Source organism: Drosophila simulans, chromosome 3L, assembly GCF_016746395.2.
Source record: "Drosophila simulans strain w501 chromosome 3L, Prin_Dsim_3.1, whole genome shotgun sequence".
NCBI classification, from domain to species: domain Eukaryota; kingdom Metazoa; phylum Arthropoda; class Insecta; order Diptera; family Drosophilidae; genus Drosophila; species Drosophila simulans.
In genome coordinates this window covers 9147910-9165607 of record NC_052522.2, presented here as the reverse complement: position 1 = coordinate 9165607, position 17698 = coordinate 9147910, and the positions used below count along the sequence as shown (strand labels likewise).

The 17698-nt window shown below is 40.3% G+C and overlaps 2 protein-coding genes across 15 annotated transcripts; both read right to left on the bottom strand.

Moving 5' to 3' along the window:
- Positions 1–523: 523 nt before the first annotated feature.
- On the bottom strand, positions 524–8411 carry LOC6737396 (peptidoglycan-recognition protein LC). Of its 11 annotated transcripts, XM_016171189.3 has the most exons (6): positions 8236–8411; positions 5687–6682; positions 3724–3891; positions 2095–2249; positions 1591–2032; positions 1075–1213 (listed from the first exon to the last, which is right to left on the bottom strand). In XM_016171189.3, exons 2-5 carry the CDS (start codon positions 6486–6488, stop codon positions 1622–1624), a joined length of 1536 nt encoding a protein of 511 aa, XP_016031153.1. In that variant the 5' UTR covers positions 6489–6682; positions 8236–8411; the 3' UTR covers positions 1075–1213; positions 1591–1621. The 11 variants fall into 11 exon arrangements, with proteins under 11 accessions (XP_016031152.1, XP_016031150.1, XP_016031149.1 ...); XM_039293477.2 differs by lacking the exons at positions 5687–6682; positions 8236–8411 and adding an exon at positions 4204–4617; XM_039293476.2 differs by lacking the exons at positions 1075–1213; positions 1591–2032; positions 2095–2249 and adding exons at positions 2552–2985; positions 3053–3204 and having other exon boundaries at positions 3667–3891; positions 8236–8410.
- A 2486-nt stretch (positions 8412–10897) lies between these two features.
- Positions 10898–14574, bottom strand: LOC6737395 (peptidoglycan-recognition protein LA). 4 transcript variants are annotated; one of them, XM_016171179.3, is made up of 6 exons: positions 14447–14563; positions 13955–14272; positions 12017–12238; positions 11729–11964; positions 11165–11371; positions 10898–11108 (listed from the first exon to the last, which is right to left on the bottom strand). In XM_016171179.3, exons 2-6 carry the CDS (start codon positions 14250–14252, stop codon positions 10965–10967), a joined length of 1107 nt encoding a protein of 368 aa, XP_016031143.1. In that variant the 5' UTR covers positions 14253–14272; positions 14447–14563; the 3' UTR covers positions 10898–10964. The 4 variants fall into 4 exon arrangements, with proteins under 4 accessions (XP_016031143.1, XP_016031144.1, XP_016031146.1 ...); XM_016171180.3 differs by lacking the exons at positions 13955–14272; positions 14447–14563 and adding an exon at positions 12540–12912; XM_016171182.2 differs by lacking the exons at positions 13955–14272; positions 14447–14563 and having other exon boundaries at positions 11729–11952; positions 12017–12158.
- Positions 14575–17698: the final 3124 nt, after the last annotated feature.

The window sequence follows — 17698 nt, the reverse complement described above, 5'->3', positions numbered from 1 at the left end:
CGCTTTCTTGGAATGAGTGACCGACTACAGTTAGCGGCTACAATTTGATCAACTGACCCAAAAAGAGTTCTGCACGATTTTTTTTTACTGTTTTATTTAGTCATAAATAGAACGCAGATAGATCGTGTTAAGTAAAAAAAGAAAGCGAATTTAGCAAAAATTTCTAACTCCCTAACAAACGAACCTTCGGAAAAAATAACCCCCTAGAAAACTAAACTCCGGATAAAACAACCTCGAGGCAAACCAACCTCCGGATAAAGTAACCTCCAGACCTCAGGAAACGAATCACTTCGCCAAACCACTAACCCTAGTAGTTGTAAAAATAGATTATCATTTTAAGATAGTCGCGGAAGAAAGAAAAAATTCCAATAATCGGGGAAGCCCCTTAAATCGCAGGGAAGAATGCGTAGAAAAAGCAAGCCATATTACACCTTTTTCCGGTTTCAGGCAATTCCAGACAAAAATTCCCCGATTCCAGCTATCAGCTAGTTCTTGACCCCGTACATGATTGAAATTCATCAAGTAAATCATTATGCTTTATTTAATATCACATTTCTTTTAACGAATCGTTATTCTAGCTAAATCGAATATGCCACACATTAAAGGGAGAACACCTATGATACAATATCAATACGAAAATGAATGATAGTATTACAAAATATATTATCTTAACCTATTCACGACCAATGAGTCCAGTTGGCGAAGCTTTTGTAAAGCGCATCCGCCTTAAAATCGGTTACACTTGGCATCAATTTGCTGCTCGCCGTAAATCGGTAGTTGGGTGCAATCTTGCCCAGCTTGACGCCACGTTCCAGCAAAAGACGAGTCACACTGAGTTGCTTGGCCGACGGTTGGATGGTCTTAAAAGATCCGATATAGGCGAAGCTAAGACTCATCGAGTCATAGGGTATATTGTTCATGTGGGCTCCCATTTTATCCCAGCCCCGTCCCACATATACATTTCCATCTCCGCCAATCAGAAAGTTGTACGAGATATCACACTTTTGCGACGATTCTATATCGTAGGACTGCAGCAGACGAACTCGGAGCACACAGATCGCCTGTGTGTTGCAGTTTTCTGAGTTGGTGGGCAGTGCTATGACCAGTCGCACGGGCAGCTCCAGATCGGGAATCTCCTTCTGTGGCGGCTGTGCGAGCCATTGCTGACGCTCCACGAACCTCAGTATTAGTCCACCACCAATGTTGTCCAGATCTGTAGATTTTTCAAAAATAAATTTTAGGTTTTAGTAATACATATATCTTTGACCATGCATAAGTTTTTAGTTAATACATTTAAGCGGATACATTTTTAGTTAGAAAATTTAAGCGGCTTTTTGTTTAGATGTGATGATATATTTATACATGCATTTGTATATGATGTTTGTTATTGATTTATAAAATCTATGTTAAATTTACAAGTCTAAAAACCAATTAATATATGTATGTGTGCGAATAGTAAATAATTGAGTAAAAGTGCGAATAAATGAATTTGTTTAATGAAATTTTATTTCTATGTAAATGTAAAATATAAAAATGAACGAAAAAATTAACAATCTTAGGATTAAAAATCTAAAAATAATTTTTGAACACCTTTATTCGTTCTTGATTGTATTATTTATATCTATTGAGTCATATGCAGATCGGGCCAAGTTTTCGTCAGATTGTACCAGTTATTCCAGGTTTGAATGATTCTATAGAGCTCCTCGCCGGGCATCAAAGTGCCTGTGTTTTGCCGATGTCCCAGCAGTTGGTAATCTGGCTTTAGTTTCTTGAGGCGAACACCTTGCGCGATGAGCAGCTGGCATGCCTCTAATGACTTTTGCGTCGGCTCCTGTCGTCGAAATGTTCCCAAAAAGCTAATACCGATGCTGTTGTTATTATTGTCCCTCGTATGAGCGCCCATGTAGTTCCAGCCACGCCCCTCGTAAATACGTCCATCTCCGCCCACAAGGAAATTATATCCAATTTGACCCCAGTTGAAGGTGTCCATGTGCCTGCTTTGGGTGACTCGTGCCCAATAAGAGCAGGACTCCTAAATAATAGATTAATCTTCGAGTGAAATATATGAATTATCGCATAAATATTTAAACATACCTGTGTCTTGCACATCTCGGGTGGAGTCTCAGAGATAATTACCTTGGAGACCGGAAGATTAAGGGGCTCTAGCTTTCCTCTAGTAGGCATACCACCCCAGCCCCTTATACTGATCACTACAAGCTTTCCATCCACATGGACTTCAGGATCATTCGCTGGTTCAAAGAGATCAGCTGTGTTAGTAACCCTTCGAAGATTTTTAAGGGACAGATGCAACTCTTACAAACAAATATTTAATCCGATCTAAACTAACCATTATCAATGATTATTTTAAATTTTTTCTTTGCATCCAACCCTTAACATTTTCTTAAGAGGTTATACGTACGTCCGTGCATCTTTTGGTAAGAGTGGTACATTCGTGATATTCCATTCAACTCAACCATTGAAAAAGTTAAATTTTTCTTAATTTTGATAGGGGTTAGGTGGGGAATGAGGTCGAATAAAGCGCGTTTGTTCGTCATATTTCTACAGACTCTATTTACTTGTAATTTATATATAATACATGACTTATTAGATTTCGTTTGACCAGTGTGTCCACGTCTTAATGATCTTGTAGAGCTCCTCCCCGGGACTCTCCGTGGCACTCAGTTGTCGATGGCCATAAAGCAGATAATTGGGCGTCAATTTCTTAAGACGCACACCCTCTTCCAAAAGCAGCTTGCATGCATCTAACTGCCGTTCGTTGGGTTTTCTTGTCGTGAAGGTTCCAATAAAGGATATCCCAATGCTTCCTTTATTGTAACCCTTGGTGTGGGCGCCCACATAATCCCAGCCACGCCCCTCGTACACACGGCCATCGCCGCCCACCAGAAAGTTGTAGCCAACGTGGTCCCAGCCCCAGCTGTCCATGTGAAACGATTGGACGACATTCACCCGGGCGGAACAGACTTCCTTCGTTGGGAAATGTCGGGATCAAGCGTTATGAACGATCAGGACATGGACTATGGAATCTACTTACCCTCGATTCGCAACCCTCAGCGGCGGTGTGCGAGATGACCACCCGATTGATGGGCAACTGTTGCGCATCCAACGTCTTCTTGGCAGGTCTTCCGCCCCACTCGGCCACTTTTAGGATCACCAAGGTGCTATTATCGACGACATCCAAGCCCGCTGCATTGAGAGTTTTGGAGTTAGCATGGCGCGAGAGCGACCAAAACAATAGTAGTGATTACTCGCCAATTCTTACTTTTTGCATCAAGACATTAAGGGAGTACGAGTTTTATTATTTTATATTTCAAATTTTTATTCACACTACTATTGTTTTGTGAGCCTTTGGGTGATGCACGAGTTCGATTCACTGGCATATTCCATTCAATTGAACTTTAGGCCACACTTTTGATTTATAGTTCACTTCACAACACTGACAAGTGATAAGTAACGCGAACAGCAAAATGAATAATGTACCCAATAACGACTACACAATGTTTCTTATGAGTTATGTACATAAAGGATGAGATTAAGATGGATTATACACATGCTGGTTCGGATGGTGAGATGGAATGTGTTAGAGCATGATTGCCAATTCGGGTTTCGTTTAGTAAGGAAGCTCTTTTGCACGGAACAAAACTGTACCTATTGTTGAATTGATTGGAATATTTGGTCTGTAATCGTCGTCATCTCTGATCTTACTTTGGTTCAACGTCTTTCCGAAGAGATTTGTGGTGGTGGCCAGTACGATCCCCAGCAGGAAGGTTAAAGTTACAAAAACCACTGTAACAGTGACGGCCTTGCGTCCAACAGTATTGGGCAGAAAAGGACAAATTGGTGGGGTTTGCGCAGGATCTTCATGTTTGGAGCCTGCAAAGTGTGGTTAAAGTGGGTAAGTGAAAGGTGTTAACTGTGTTAACAGTTAAAAAACTGTTAAGGAAAACTTAAAAAATGAATAAGGCAAAGATTTCTAACGGCGTTTATGAAAGACAATAGACTTAATTTTATCTAGAAACAGTTGAACCACTATTGTTAATGTTTAATATATTCGTTAAATTTAACAGAAGAAATGTTTATTTACGTAGGATTATATAATTAATTCAGTTTTCTATTTAGCCTTTAACTCTGCCAGCAAAGTAAAATCGAATATTAACTTGGTTAAAATTCAGTATTTCTTCTTACGCTTCACTAGCCCCTCTTCTAGGATTTCCAAACGTTTTTCGTGTTCCCGCAGGGACTTTTCCAACCACTTGCTCATTTGTGCTCCAGCTTGCACCCTGTTCAGACAGGTGTCACATTTCCACCTTAAATTGGGCACCAGTTCCAGCACTTTCAACTGATCCTCGGACAATTCCGTGCACTTGCGATGACAGGAGCGAGCACAAAAGCCATTATCACACTGGATACGCCTGTCATTATCTACGATTATCCCGTGACACTTTAGGCAAATTTCAAGCGTGTTCCTCGACATTCTCCGATCGCTTTATGTGAACAACTGATGCCGATCGGTGGGTACTTTTTCCGATCCGTGTGCACATACAGGAATTGTTCTTGTTTTTTCACTTTTTCATTTAGCAAGTATTTAAGCCGCACGAAAACACAAGGCAAAAACCCCCCCGCTTTATATGGGTATTTATTGCGAGATCCAGGGGAAGCACCTGCCTTTATAAAAACAGCACTTAACTACAGCTGACTAAATTTACACTCGAGCCCCTGGTTCAATTCCAATTGGAGATTTTGAGTTCTGGTTGGCGATTTAATTATGGTAATTGTGAAAACGAATCAAGTAAACAATTGCAGCTGCTATGGCTTTTTTTTTTTTGCTTAATTATCGCAAGTTTTCACCGATTTGATTTACGAGCTGAGGAGCCTTGAAACCGGCAGAGATACATTTTCTTTTCGTGAATGAAATTTTACTTGTTTTTGTGCAGGGATTGTAGTCGGAAAACAAGGAGATAAAAAACAAGTTCTAGAAGTAATAAAAAATATATTAACATTAAAAAATACCCGACACTATTGGCGTTAAAAGTTTTTCTCTCATGAATTTTATTTTATGTGAGACAAATTTTGGGTTCGTGATTTTCATAAATATTTTATAATTTTCCAGCTAAAATATTTTTCATACGTAATAAAATTAGTTTTCTGTGACTTTTTTCAAAAATCTTCCAAAATGAGTTTTGTTGCCTTGCGCAATTAAATGCATTTAATATGTTTTTATAGTAAAATGTAGTATTTGTTCTGGGCGCATGCAATGAATCTGCCTGCTTTGTGGGCCATCTGCTAATCTACCATTCGCAGCACGGCCATTAGACCTGGCCAATTGGGTTGAGTAAACAAATAGTCACACGCGCTCAGTTTGGCCCATTAAAGCAAACAGAACGGCGGCAAGGTGAAGACAGCAAAGAAACGTAAACAAAGGCAGCAGGAAATAGCAATATATATATTTTAAGGATATATGTATATCCCAGAAAAGATATATTTTATAGCAGAAATTATGTTGAAATTATGTTCATCGAACTAACGATCCTACAAATAACTATGTAGAAAAAATCGGAAACAATCGGAAATCGTTATCAGTACACTAATATTTAGATTTTAAGATACAATATAATAAATTTATAAATATACAATATATATTTATATTAATATGTATTATAAATCTTACCCGGCGCACTGCCATTCGTGCTGGGTCCACCATTGAATGCGGGGTTATCCTGTCCACTAGCTGGTCCCTCGCCCGGTTTCCACTTGTCCCGATTGTCGATGAGAAACTGTTGTATCGTCACTGGTCCCTCGTAGAAGTGCTTATCACCGAACGTCACATCCGTGGAGTTGGTCAGGGCGATGCTGCCAATGCCCTGGGTGGCACCTCCCGCCGGAGATGTGGGCGTGGCCACGGCCAGACTACCGTTTAGTATTTGCTTGGCCACAATGCCAGCTTCCAGGGGATTGGGTGGTGGTACTGCCGCCTCACCTGGCGCCACATGACGACTGATCACCGTTAGACCCTGGTTAAGATCGCGCAGGTGTGAACTGTTGGGCGGGTAGGTGACCTGGTGACCCAGCTTCTGGACCTTATAATCCTCCGCCTCGGCCTCCGAATCACTATCAATACTACTCGAATCGATGGCATTATCATCGATGGACACAACGGAAATGGTGGTGCTCCGTATGGAAACCGCCGGCGAAGATGTCTTTCCAGCATTTTCCGTTGTTATATTGACAGTGTGCTCAACGCTGATACGCTTGGATTCCGTTTTCTCTTCCGATTTCGACTGGAACTGCCCTTGGTCCGTCCCCCGATCTTTGGTCTCTTTCTCCGGTCGAAATGCCGCCACATTATCGCTCAGTATAACGCCCGAGTCTGTGGACGAAGTACTGCAGTTTTTTGGTCCAGTCGACGGATCGGTTACTCTACGTTTCGCATTGGGACATTGGCTCATTTCCGTTTCATTGCTGAAATGCATGTCGAACTATCGGGACAGTCACGTAACCAGATTGATATTTTCTCTGGATCTCTGAGCGTTATGTGTTGGCCTTTCTATTTAGCAGATTGGGTGGTACATTATTGCAGAGAATTTTTCACTTTTTTCACTTTTTTTTTTGTATGGCAAATCGGCTGACTAGGCACAGCTCTCAGCAAACATCACATCATGAGCATCTGCAAATAAGTGTACGTTTTTTTTGGTCCCGGTTAACTTGATGATAATAAGCTAGTCAAATGTAGTCAAATTTCGAAGAAATTCTTTGTTTGAATTGGGCCAAAGTGGGCTTTACTTTGGGGAGGCACTTCGGCTTTACGGTGCACTCAGTTTTTTTATATTTTTGATAAAACCATTTAATTCCCTTGTGTGCAAAAATTTTTAGAACATTGATATATATATATATACTTTTTAATAATGTAGTGCTGATAAAAATATATTATTTGATAAGCTAAATGATATTTATTTCACAGCTTTGAGCATTATTAAGTGTTTTATATAACACGCACAATTAATAAAATATTTCGTCAGTACTTTATTACTTTTCAATTACACATGCTTTATAAAAGTGATTTTATTGTTATCACAATCAATTAGATCGTTCTATTTGCCAGTTGCAATATGATTTATAAGTACAATCAACGCTTTCAGTTCATGTATACACGATTGTTGATAAGCTCGATTGCCAAGAGAGTTTTTAAAACGCGAATAAAAACGTAGCTGCTGTTGTATGGCAGTGAAGTTTGTATAATTAAGATATGAGGGTATTGTATGCATTCAGTTTACTTATATTGTATGCCACTCAATTCGATTCAAATAGTTGGTCAGTAAGCTCGCACGAATGCAAGGCTTATGCAAATTAGCCATAATCATTGACGTAGTTTATTTACTTAAGTGGATTCCGAGAAACACAAAACACACACAGTGGCTAGTGGTAGTTGGTACCCATACATACATATATGCATGTTATGCTTAATTTTGGATATTCGAAAGCCGCGAGTGACGTCTTTAAAAGGCTGAAAGATCATTATGGGCATGTGCCATGACGTCTTGATGGAAGATACGAAGGTTGGCGAGAAGGTGTGCCAATTTCAATACAGTAACTGTCTTTTAAAGAATTCTGCGAATTCTGATAAGCCCGATGGAATTGGAAGGGTAGCGACTTTATACTTTGTGGGTAGAATCGATGTTCTAGAGAGTTGGCACAGAGCACGCTTTTGAGATAACACGAAATATAACGACAACGGCTACAAATGAGGAACGGAATGGCACTTTGAGTTTACTGAGCGCACCAATACACGTGCACCACTGGAGCGGCGGCCATTGTCACTAATACACGCACAGAACATCGCAATATGGGTGCTCTTTGTTTTGGTTGTATTCTGTCTGGGAGAATCGATAATAATTAACAACTCTGATGTTTTACGTGTTTTCAAAATTATCATTAAATATGGCCTATGTGCAAATTAATTGATTTTCGATCGATGTTTCGATAGCATGTTTTTTCTTTTCTTCACTTCCACGAATTCTTTCACTTCCTTTCGCATTTCGAAAGGCTAATTAAGATTCCTGGAACATCTAACGATTTGAGAACCAAACTAGTTTGCACTTAAATACCGATATAATTGGTCAATTATTTGTAACATATTTGACTGCTCGATTACGATTATTTCGAACTTCTATATATCCACACTATATTCTATTCTATATAAACACTTATATCCTTACGCACTTTAAATCGCCGACGAAAACCGTTGCAGCTCGTAAATATTTGAGCGTCTATACTATATACCCGATTTGTAAGTCGAACTTTTTATACTGTTTCGCGCCAATTTCGAATCGTTGAGCAGCGGCGCGTTCGAGTGACTCTGATCAACTGAGCGGCGATCAAATCGCAGCGGCCTGAAAAGCTGGAGCGTCTGATATGGCAGCGTGTGGGGAGCGTGTGATGGGAGAGCAGACCGCTGAGAAAAAAAAAAAAAAAAACATAGAGCGTGATGGGAAGAGAGCGGTCGGCGTTTTTGCGTTTATTTAACCAAAGTTGTTTAATTTGAGTCGGATTTTCAGGCAGTCCAACTTGTTGCCGATTTGCATTTTAATAAGTGATTTTTCAAAAGATTTTAAGAGTGCAACGCGAAAGCCTTGCCCTGAAAAACTTCTAAACCGTTTTAGAAAAGAATATTTTTCAAGATACGAGTATAGGGCTTAAATGTTACATAATATGAACATGTTCTTTTGTATTTTTTATCCTTTTTGTAGTCGAGCGGTAACCAATAAAGTATATTTATAAATTGCAATGACTTAAATTTTCCTTTATAAAAATCTATTTTTAGTAACTTATGATACTAACTAGCGGTACAACTTTTTCTCAATCGAAACTGGTTTAAACGAAATGCGAGTGATCCCAAGAAACCGAAAGAATTCCGATAACTGCATCTGGCGAGCTGCATATTATTTCGGTTTTTCCGAGCGTCATTAAGTGGCGGAACCTGTTCCCGATTTCGGGTTTTTTTTTATATCTTCCAGATATTAGTCAAATTTATAATGAATACTTCCAGCTACGCCCCGTGGCTCGAGAATGGCCTCTCCACTTCTCCCACCTGACGATGACTGTTTGTTTTTGTTTAGTTGTTTAGTCGTCCGCACCAACATCGACACAGACAAATCGGCGTATACGTATTATATATGTATGTATGTATGTATATATATATATATCTTTTTTTTATTTATTCAACCAATAAACAACAAAGATCTCCGGCTCTCTCCCGGCTCCCAAAAACACTTTTTGGTACAGACATTGCAGTGTGGGCAAAAATGTGAACATTTTAAATTGCGCTACCATTTCCGAGAATTGTTTTGTTTTGCGGCCCGCAATCGGTTTTTGGCTATTTCACTTTGTGGTACAGACCAGTAATATATACATATATATATAGTTTTTTCTCTCTTCCAATTCCAGCTTGACCCATTGTACTTGTGTTGAAAAATATTTAATGTAATTATGGGCGAACGGCGGTTCGGCGATCTCTGATAGTTTGAAAAGGGCGCCGGGAAACTGTTGATGGATAAAACGTAAAGAGCAACAAATTGGCGAAACGAATTTCGAACACGCTTACAGAAAACAAAAATTTAAAATATAATAATAGGTGGAAAGCGCAACGAACTTTAAACGATATGGGTTTAGACCGTTTCTAATATTTTTTCTCTCAGTGCTCCTGACTTACTGATAAGCTTTTTGAGTGGCCTTTAAAATGTTTGATTTTATTGCAGTTCAAGTTCTACACCGAACATCTAATGATTTATGCCTTTTGTAGCCAGGCAATCTATTCTTTGTTGACCCATTTTATTGCGAAAAATGTCAGTAATTATTGTAAATCATTTCCAATGAAGCAGATAATAATTTCTTTACAACAGTTGCGAAATCAATCACCATAGCTATTTTTATATACCTACCTCTACATATTTTCTTTTTTCTTTCCTTAATTATTATTAATTATTTTTACTTTTTTGGTTCCCTCTTCGCATTTGTGTTTATTTCTTCTTTTTGGTCTTTACACGTGCCGTACTCTCGTCATTGTTTTTGCCAAAAATTCGTTCCGCGGAGTAGGTATAATTTGTTTTTTTTTTTCAAGGCGCCGTGGGATTAATTAGTCAATGAATGTACGTCACTCTTTTGGGCAGGTTGGACTTTGGGTCATTGATGAAAAGAGGGTTAAAAAACACACCCACTCATTTATTAGCTTTCCATGTCGTCATAGTTTTAGCTCATTATATGATGCTCAAATTAAAAACATAAACATTTTAAAGGGCGCTCCATTATAAATCAACGAACGTACTTCTCTGTTGAGGGCTTTGAACTGAAGGTCGGTAGTGATAGCAGGTATTATTGGCAAATATCCATTTCATTTTATAAATATTTCTGTGCCATTACCAATCTTCCTGTAAATAGGATAGTAATGACTCCATATGATAACAAAAATAAAACATTATATTATCACTGTATATGCACGTTGAAAGGCAGATAAATGACAAAGGCAGCCACAGCGATCACAACATCGTCTATATAAAGTGAAGTGAAGTGAAGTGAAGCTACCGATAATGATGTTGTACTGGCGCACAAAGGCTGTCATATATTTACACACACACACACCCACAAGATCCATGAGTGTTTTAAGTCTATGGGGGAATACAAGGGGTACTGGTATTGGCACTGATAGAGGTTGACTGCGGCTTGGGAATTTCCAGCTTTTTTGAGCGACAGTAAAACCAAACAGAGCTCCAGAGAGAGAGAGAGAGCGAGATACCCATATCTGCTCTATACTATAAGTAAACCGCTTGCTCCCAACCGGTTTACTGAGTTTTCGAAGCCAGCATAACCGATTAAAAGAAAGCTCAAATCGCCTTAGTATATGTATTAAATACAATTTGTGCTTGGATACACTTAGGTGGTAGAAAAGTCTGTAGCTACTGCTTGGCGTCCCACGATTCCGTTTTCATGCCCAATTCGATGCCGCAGGCCGGTGCTTCGTCCATTCCGCAGCCGTAGAAGTGCGGCCAGTTCCGGATTTCTTGATAGACATATGCACCCGGGCTCTTGGTCTCCTTAGTCTGCAAAGTATTCCATTAAGTATAATGTCTCATGGTAGATGGGTATATAGTTATACCTGATTTTGCGCCACTAGCTTGTAGTCCACTTCAATATTTCGATTGGCCACTGCATGGGCCAGCAGAAATTGGACACCTTCCAGCTGTTTGGGACCGGGCTTATACCGTCCGTAGTCGCCCATAAAGGTAATGGCCAATGTCTGGTTCGCATACGTGTTGGCCCAGTCCCAGCCGCGGCCTACGTAGATGTTGCCCTCCTCCGAAACCTGGTCGAAACAAAAATTTGGAAATTTGACAATTTGCGTAAGCGGAAAGCGAAATGCCCAAAATGGCACGTGAACGTGCCGGGAACACAAATGCACGCTCTGGGATTTCTTTTCCCTACTACACTCGAAGAAATTTGTATGTTAAAGCTTTAAAATAGTTATATAAGGCTTATTTTAGGGACTATGTTTCCCATTAAGGCGTGTAAAAGAGTGCAGAACTTATTATATGTTGCATACTTTTAGCCATCTTTACAAGAAAAGAATAAAGAATATTTTTCATAAAATTTTCATAATATTAATAATCATAATATTAATAATATTTTTAACGATTAATTCGCTTGTGTTAAAAATACTTACATAAAAGTTAGATTGAATGTCCGGCAGACCCTTCTCAGCAACGGCTGAATCCTGAATGGTGCGCATCTTGATGGAGCACTTGTAGATGTTCTCGCAGGGCTGGGACTGCACTCCAATGTGGGTGATTAGGACGTAGGGAATGGGTCGCTTCAGGGGAATGGTCAGACCATGAGAGGTCTTCGCCGCTCCCCACTGCATTCTGTCGACGACGAGATGGCCGTTTCCTAGATTCGGAACTGTAGAATTGGTGAATTGGCTATAAGGATTATAAAAGTCCCATCCACTTACACGTTTGGTGGTCGTAGTTGTTGCCAAAGTAGATGGCTTTGTTACTGGGCAACTCGGGCTTGGGTCGATTGAGTTCCACGTAGAGCACAACCAATCCGGTGGCCAGGACCAGCAGGATCAGCGTGATCAGCAGGATGGTGTTCCGGGTGACCCGCCTGGATGGCGACTTATCACGATTTCGATTGGCGTTGCCATTACCATTTGCATTGTTGCTATTGATTCCTTAATTAGCGAAAGTCAATCAATTAGCATATGATTCACAAAAGGCAAGAAATTGTGTCGTTTCAATGGATATATTGACTTAAAATGTTTTTGAAACATTTTACGGATTTGCATATCAAAGGCACATATATTTCTATAACAACAGTGTTGTTTAAAACGTTTTAAAGCTATTTTGGTAGCTGCAAATATTTTTCGGGCCTCTACATATTTTTTCAGTGTAGGAAAACACGGATCTAGTTAAGCCTGTGAAAGCGCTAAGTAAATCTATTTTATTAGTAGATACTATATACTACGTATGTACTTGATGAATCCCGGGAGTGGGCTAAACTGGGCTCGGGAGTTCGTCTTCTGCGCGCCGTGCGTTCCGAGTGAACTTTTAGTAGCAGTTTCATGGCACTTCGATCCACTGAGCTTATCACACCTTTTTCCTTTTTGTTATTGGTACACAACACACGGCATTATAAGCCTATATATCTATTATGAGTAATTGACCACTGAGTCATCGGAAGTGTCATAACTAAGTGGCTGCACAAATACTGGGAACAGCGGTGGTCTGCAAATTGATTGTTTTATAATGTGGCCACAATGGGTTTGACCGATAATCGGACGGCGGAGTGCCACTGGTACCGCCACCGCACCTGAACCCGTCGCACAAACAACTGAAATGCGGCGCAGCTGTCGATGGAACAGAAAGAGAAACAGACATACGAATGGCAAATGCGCTGGAAGGCAGCCGCCATCTCGCTCTACCCTTGGGTTGACATGTTTTGTGTTTGCTTGCGTGAAGAAAGGCGAGGGGTTGAGTTGGCGGGGGGGTGCGGTTGGAAGAGAGGTTTTGAGGGGGCGGCAAGGGTGCGTCATGATATCGCCGGCCTTTTGTTGCTGTTTTGGCATATCACATTTTTTCCACACTCACGCTTTGCACTCTTACTTCTCGTATGTCTCTCTCCCTTTCGCTCTTCCGAACTACGTGACGTATGCGCAATATGCGCCGTGCATCGCAAGTGGCTAAAGTTTGATCCACAAACACTGGACACTAGAGATAGTGGCTCTCTCTCCGCCACCGAGTGCAACTGAGCGTTGAGTGCTCTCTTGGCTCTCTTGCTGCTCGAGATCCCGACTTTTTATTTGTACGGGGATTCCGGGAATCCCGCCACGCTATTTGCATTGCAATTACCTTGGTTTTTCACTCATTCGCTCTGTTCTTTTCGCTAAATTATTGACCCCATAGCCAAACAATGGTGGTCGATCGAGTTGTGGAACTAATTATCCATAATGGATTATACATATTTAATTTAATTTATTTAACATTTTTAACAAGATCAGATCTTTAGAACATGCAATTGTCGTATAGTTGAATTTGTCAAGTGAAATCGTAATAAATCACTTTATTAGTAATCAGATCACGAATCAAGACTTGCTGATATCGAAATTAACCACGATCTGGCAAGTGATCGTAATAAATTTAAAATAATCGGTTTCGAAAATAAATATATTTTGTTAAAATAATGCAGTGCAGAGTGCTTGAACTATTTAGCTCACAATTTAAAAACATTGGGAAAAAATGAATAAATTTTGCAAAAAATATAATTATTCTCGTATATTATTGTTATATTGTTATACACTAGAAATATGTTAATTTTATTAATTAATTGTTGGTTTAGTTTTCCCGCTTACAACTATAATTTTCCACTGCATTCAGGATCGGGGACTCACCTGCGGCCGTTTGCATGGCGTGTGCCTCCATATAATCCATATAGTATATGGATACCGGTCCCTGGTATTGGGTCATGGGACCGATTACCACGTCGGTGGAGTGGTTGAGGTTTATAACGCTGGACGGCTGTATAGCTGGATTCGTGAAGATATTCTGCGGAAGCGGTAGGCCAGAGGATGAGGTCGTTGAGCCGCCGGAGGTGAGATTATGTAACCTTTGGGCGGGACTCGGTCTTTGACGACCCTGAAGTGTCCAAAGCGAATTATCGGTGGTGGGGCTATTGTTCTCCTCGAACATTGCGGATTTGGCTTGGATTGCTAAAAATATCATTTGTTATGCGTCGTTAAATTATGGGTTTTCCATAAAATTAGTTATTTATAGAGCCACTTATCTCCTGGTTTTTATTTGTTTTGAGAATATATCAACGTAATTGCCGATAATAACTTTTATTTGCTTTTTAAAATACCATATGAAAAGTGCAAAAACCTGACCTGGTTTATGTTTTAAAAAGTGTTTTTTTTCCACTCAAATATATCGATCTCAGATGATCAAGTCTCTGAAAATCCGTGACTCTTTCCGGAGTACGTAGCTGGCGCGCCAGTCGAACGACAACTGCTCAAAGTTGCATTTCAGCCGGTGGGGATGAAACTGAAAAGTAAACAAAATATCGAATCCTCTCTCTTGGCTCGCTTACTCGGCACTATAGTGATTGTGATTCCATTGGCACTCACTCTCCGGCTTTTTTTAATAGTCATGACATGAAAATCAGTTGAGCTGGGAAATTTTTTTAAGTTTATCATGCATTTTTAAAAATTTAATTACAGGCCTATGACTGGCCTTCATTTGCATACAGTGTTTGAATTTAGTGGAATAGTACTCGAAGCTTATATGGAAAATAAATTAAATTTTTAATAGTTATGTTCTAATGGGAAAATTTGATCAATATAACGCATTTATTTATTTTATATTTTAAACTGATTTTAAACTAAGTGTCGCCCTCTTGGGGATGTTAGCATAAGTAAGGGCAGTCAAAGCTTTTTGTCAAGTTCAATGAACAGCCGAACAGGTGGCGTTTTAATTACGCATACGCAGCGTTGAACCTTCTTATATTCCAATATAATGGAAACATTTAAATTTATAAATGTTTCAATAAATATAAATAAATAAATACAAGAGTAGAATTATAATTTAAATTAATTCTGGCTGCTTTTGTGCACTGTTTTTAAATACGTGTTCTTTTTAAGCCACCCTTTCTTTGTAATCCTTATCAAGCGCATCAATTTAATGTGCTCAACGCTCAACCAACAGCCACACGAGATGTCAGCCACTCGCTGCACGCTGTGCAAGCTTCACTTTCGCCACACGACGGCAACTGCAGCACTTGACTTTGCCGTGGCTCTTGGTCCACGTGAACCGCCACGGCCCCTCATCACGCCCCATCTCACCCATCCACCAGACTATGTCAACTTGGTCTTTTTGGCTTTCGGGCGGGAAGCGGTTTCATGCCTCACGGTAATACACTGAGAGAAATTGGCATAGAATTAGCTTCCTTCGAAATTTAATATATATTTATATATGCATACAAATACTTCAAATTATTTATTGTATACTCTTCGCATGCCATGAACATATAGGAATCAAAGAACTTAAATTTTGTACGATTTTTTATTGTTTTCCTTAAAATCCTATATTTATTCAAATTGCCAGTCAAGTTAGGGCTAATTTCTCGCTGTGACTTGGAGCCCGGTGCCTGGCTATTAACACGCTGCATGGCACGCAGCAAAAACAAAGCGCATACTTTGACGTCTGCCCTCCTAATGACGACCACGAGAATAACGACGACATGGCAGCGGTAGCAGCTTCCCAAGGGGCCACGACTTTATTCATGTTCAGTTGGCATTAGTCGACCCCTCCTCTCGCACCCCTTTGCCGTATACCCTATTCCCCCAGCTTGCCCCCATATTTTTTTTTTCGAGCTACTACCCCAACTTTTGTTTTATTTTACTTTCTTTTATTCACCCAGCTGTCTGCGGGGGTGTGAGTCTCTCAGCCATTGTGCCACCAAACGCAGTAAATGGTTAAGGGGTGGAGTGGGGTGGGTTTGGTGTAAAGCGGGAAACCGGGCGCAAAGACGCAGGTGAAAACCCCAAAGTGCCCTAGGACAGTGCGAAGTGCTGAGTCAAGTGTCAACTGCAAATGACATTTGCATTTCGCTGGCAGGGATCAAGGGGCAGGACGGGGGGTGGTGTGGAAGGGTGAATCCTGGGGAGGCTCTGGAACCGCTCCGGTGGCTAGTGGCTGGTGGCTGGTGGTCGGTGGCAACTACGTCAACTACGACTGACATTTGTTTTAGTTTTTCTTCCGCTTTGCGCAAGCCATTTGGCAGTTCGCTGTGTTTCCTGGCCAACAAGAGCAATGGGCAGCGGCGCCCTGAAATATGCAACGAAAAGCGCAGCACAAAAAATGTGGCTCTGTGGAAATTTAAACTGTCATGGGTGCGCTAATACGTTTGGAGGCCCTTGCCACAGCTTCATCAAAGGCGATTCTGCAAACTGGTAGAAGTTCGAGTTAAAGATTTCAGATACATTTAGCACAAGCTCTATCATTGTTTTCCCTTAATGGTAGAACCAGCAACATGGCTGATCTTAATGCTGAACTGATTGGCTTTCGGTTTATGAACACTCAACAATCCAATTGATTAGTATGCGCCCGGAATCCAGCATCAGTAATATAATCGACCCAGACAGTATGCAAATTAGATATAGCCAAGGCAATGCACCGCATCTGCGGTAGCTGGCCATGTTAAATTGTGGTTATAAACTACATTAGAGTGCATATAGTATGTATGTGCATCCATCTCGGCTGGAGTAGATGTGCATAAGTAGAATGCGATGCGTTTCATGCTTGAAATTGCTAACAATTTATCTGGCTTCCAAAAAGCGGAGTCCAATCTCTTTATATCATTGGGGAAATTCTACAAATAGCAAATCTGATGACTTTGCAGTTTTGTAAAGAAAAGATGTAATGTATCGAACATCGAAATCAATATTCTGTATATAGGAATAACATATTTAATATGCCTTTAAGCAGAAGAAAATGCTCCCAAGAAAAGCCTTTAAACATTTAAAACCGACATCGAAAAGTTCATTCAGGTTGTGTTTTCGAGTGTGTAATGGCAAATGAAGTCCCTCCACTTAACTGGCATTCCCCAAAATAAGTACAACAAATGGCGTTTCGAAACTATTTTTGACTTTTTGGCAACCGCCGGCAGCGGCAATCGCTCGATATTTCTGCCCTTTGTGTTTATCGTGGAACGCTGAATGTGGAGGAGGAGTATGGAGTATGTGCGTTTTCGATCTCCTATGGCTGTCAGAGTAAAAACAAACAGAATCAGACATCTCAACCAGAAACCCTACCCAGCCCATTCAAAAACACACCACCCCATTTCGAAAAAGAAGAAAAAATTGAAAACCCCCACCACTCCCACACAATAAAATCGAAACTTTTGCATTGTACATGTAAATTGCTATTGCCTTCCCCAATGATGCTCCTGTTGTGGCCGTTGTTGGATTTGCTGGGCGTTATGCAAAAGGAAAACTTTTCGCGCAGCGCATAAAATTTTATTTGTTGCTACTTTTGGGCTTGCGCTTGATTTGGCAGCACTCACACTCGTGCACATGTGTGTATTGTATAATGTATGGGCCATCCTCCTCACTGATATTTGGCATATTTTGCGCACATCA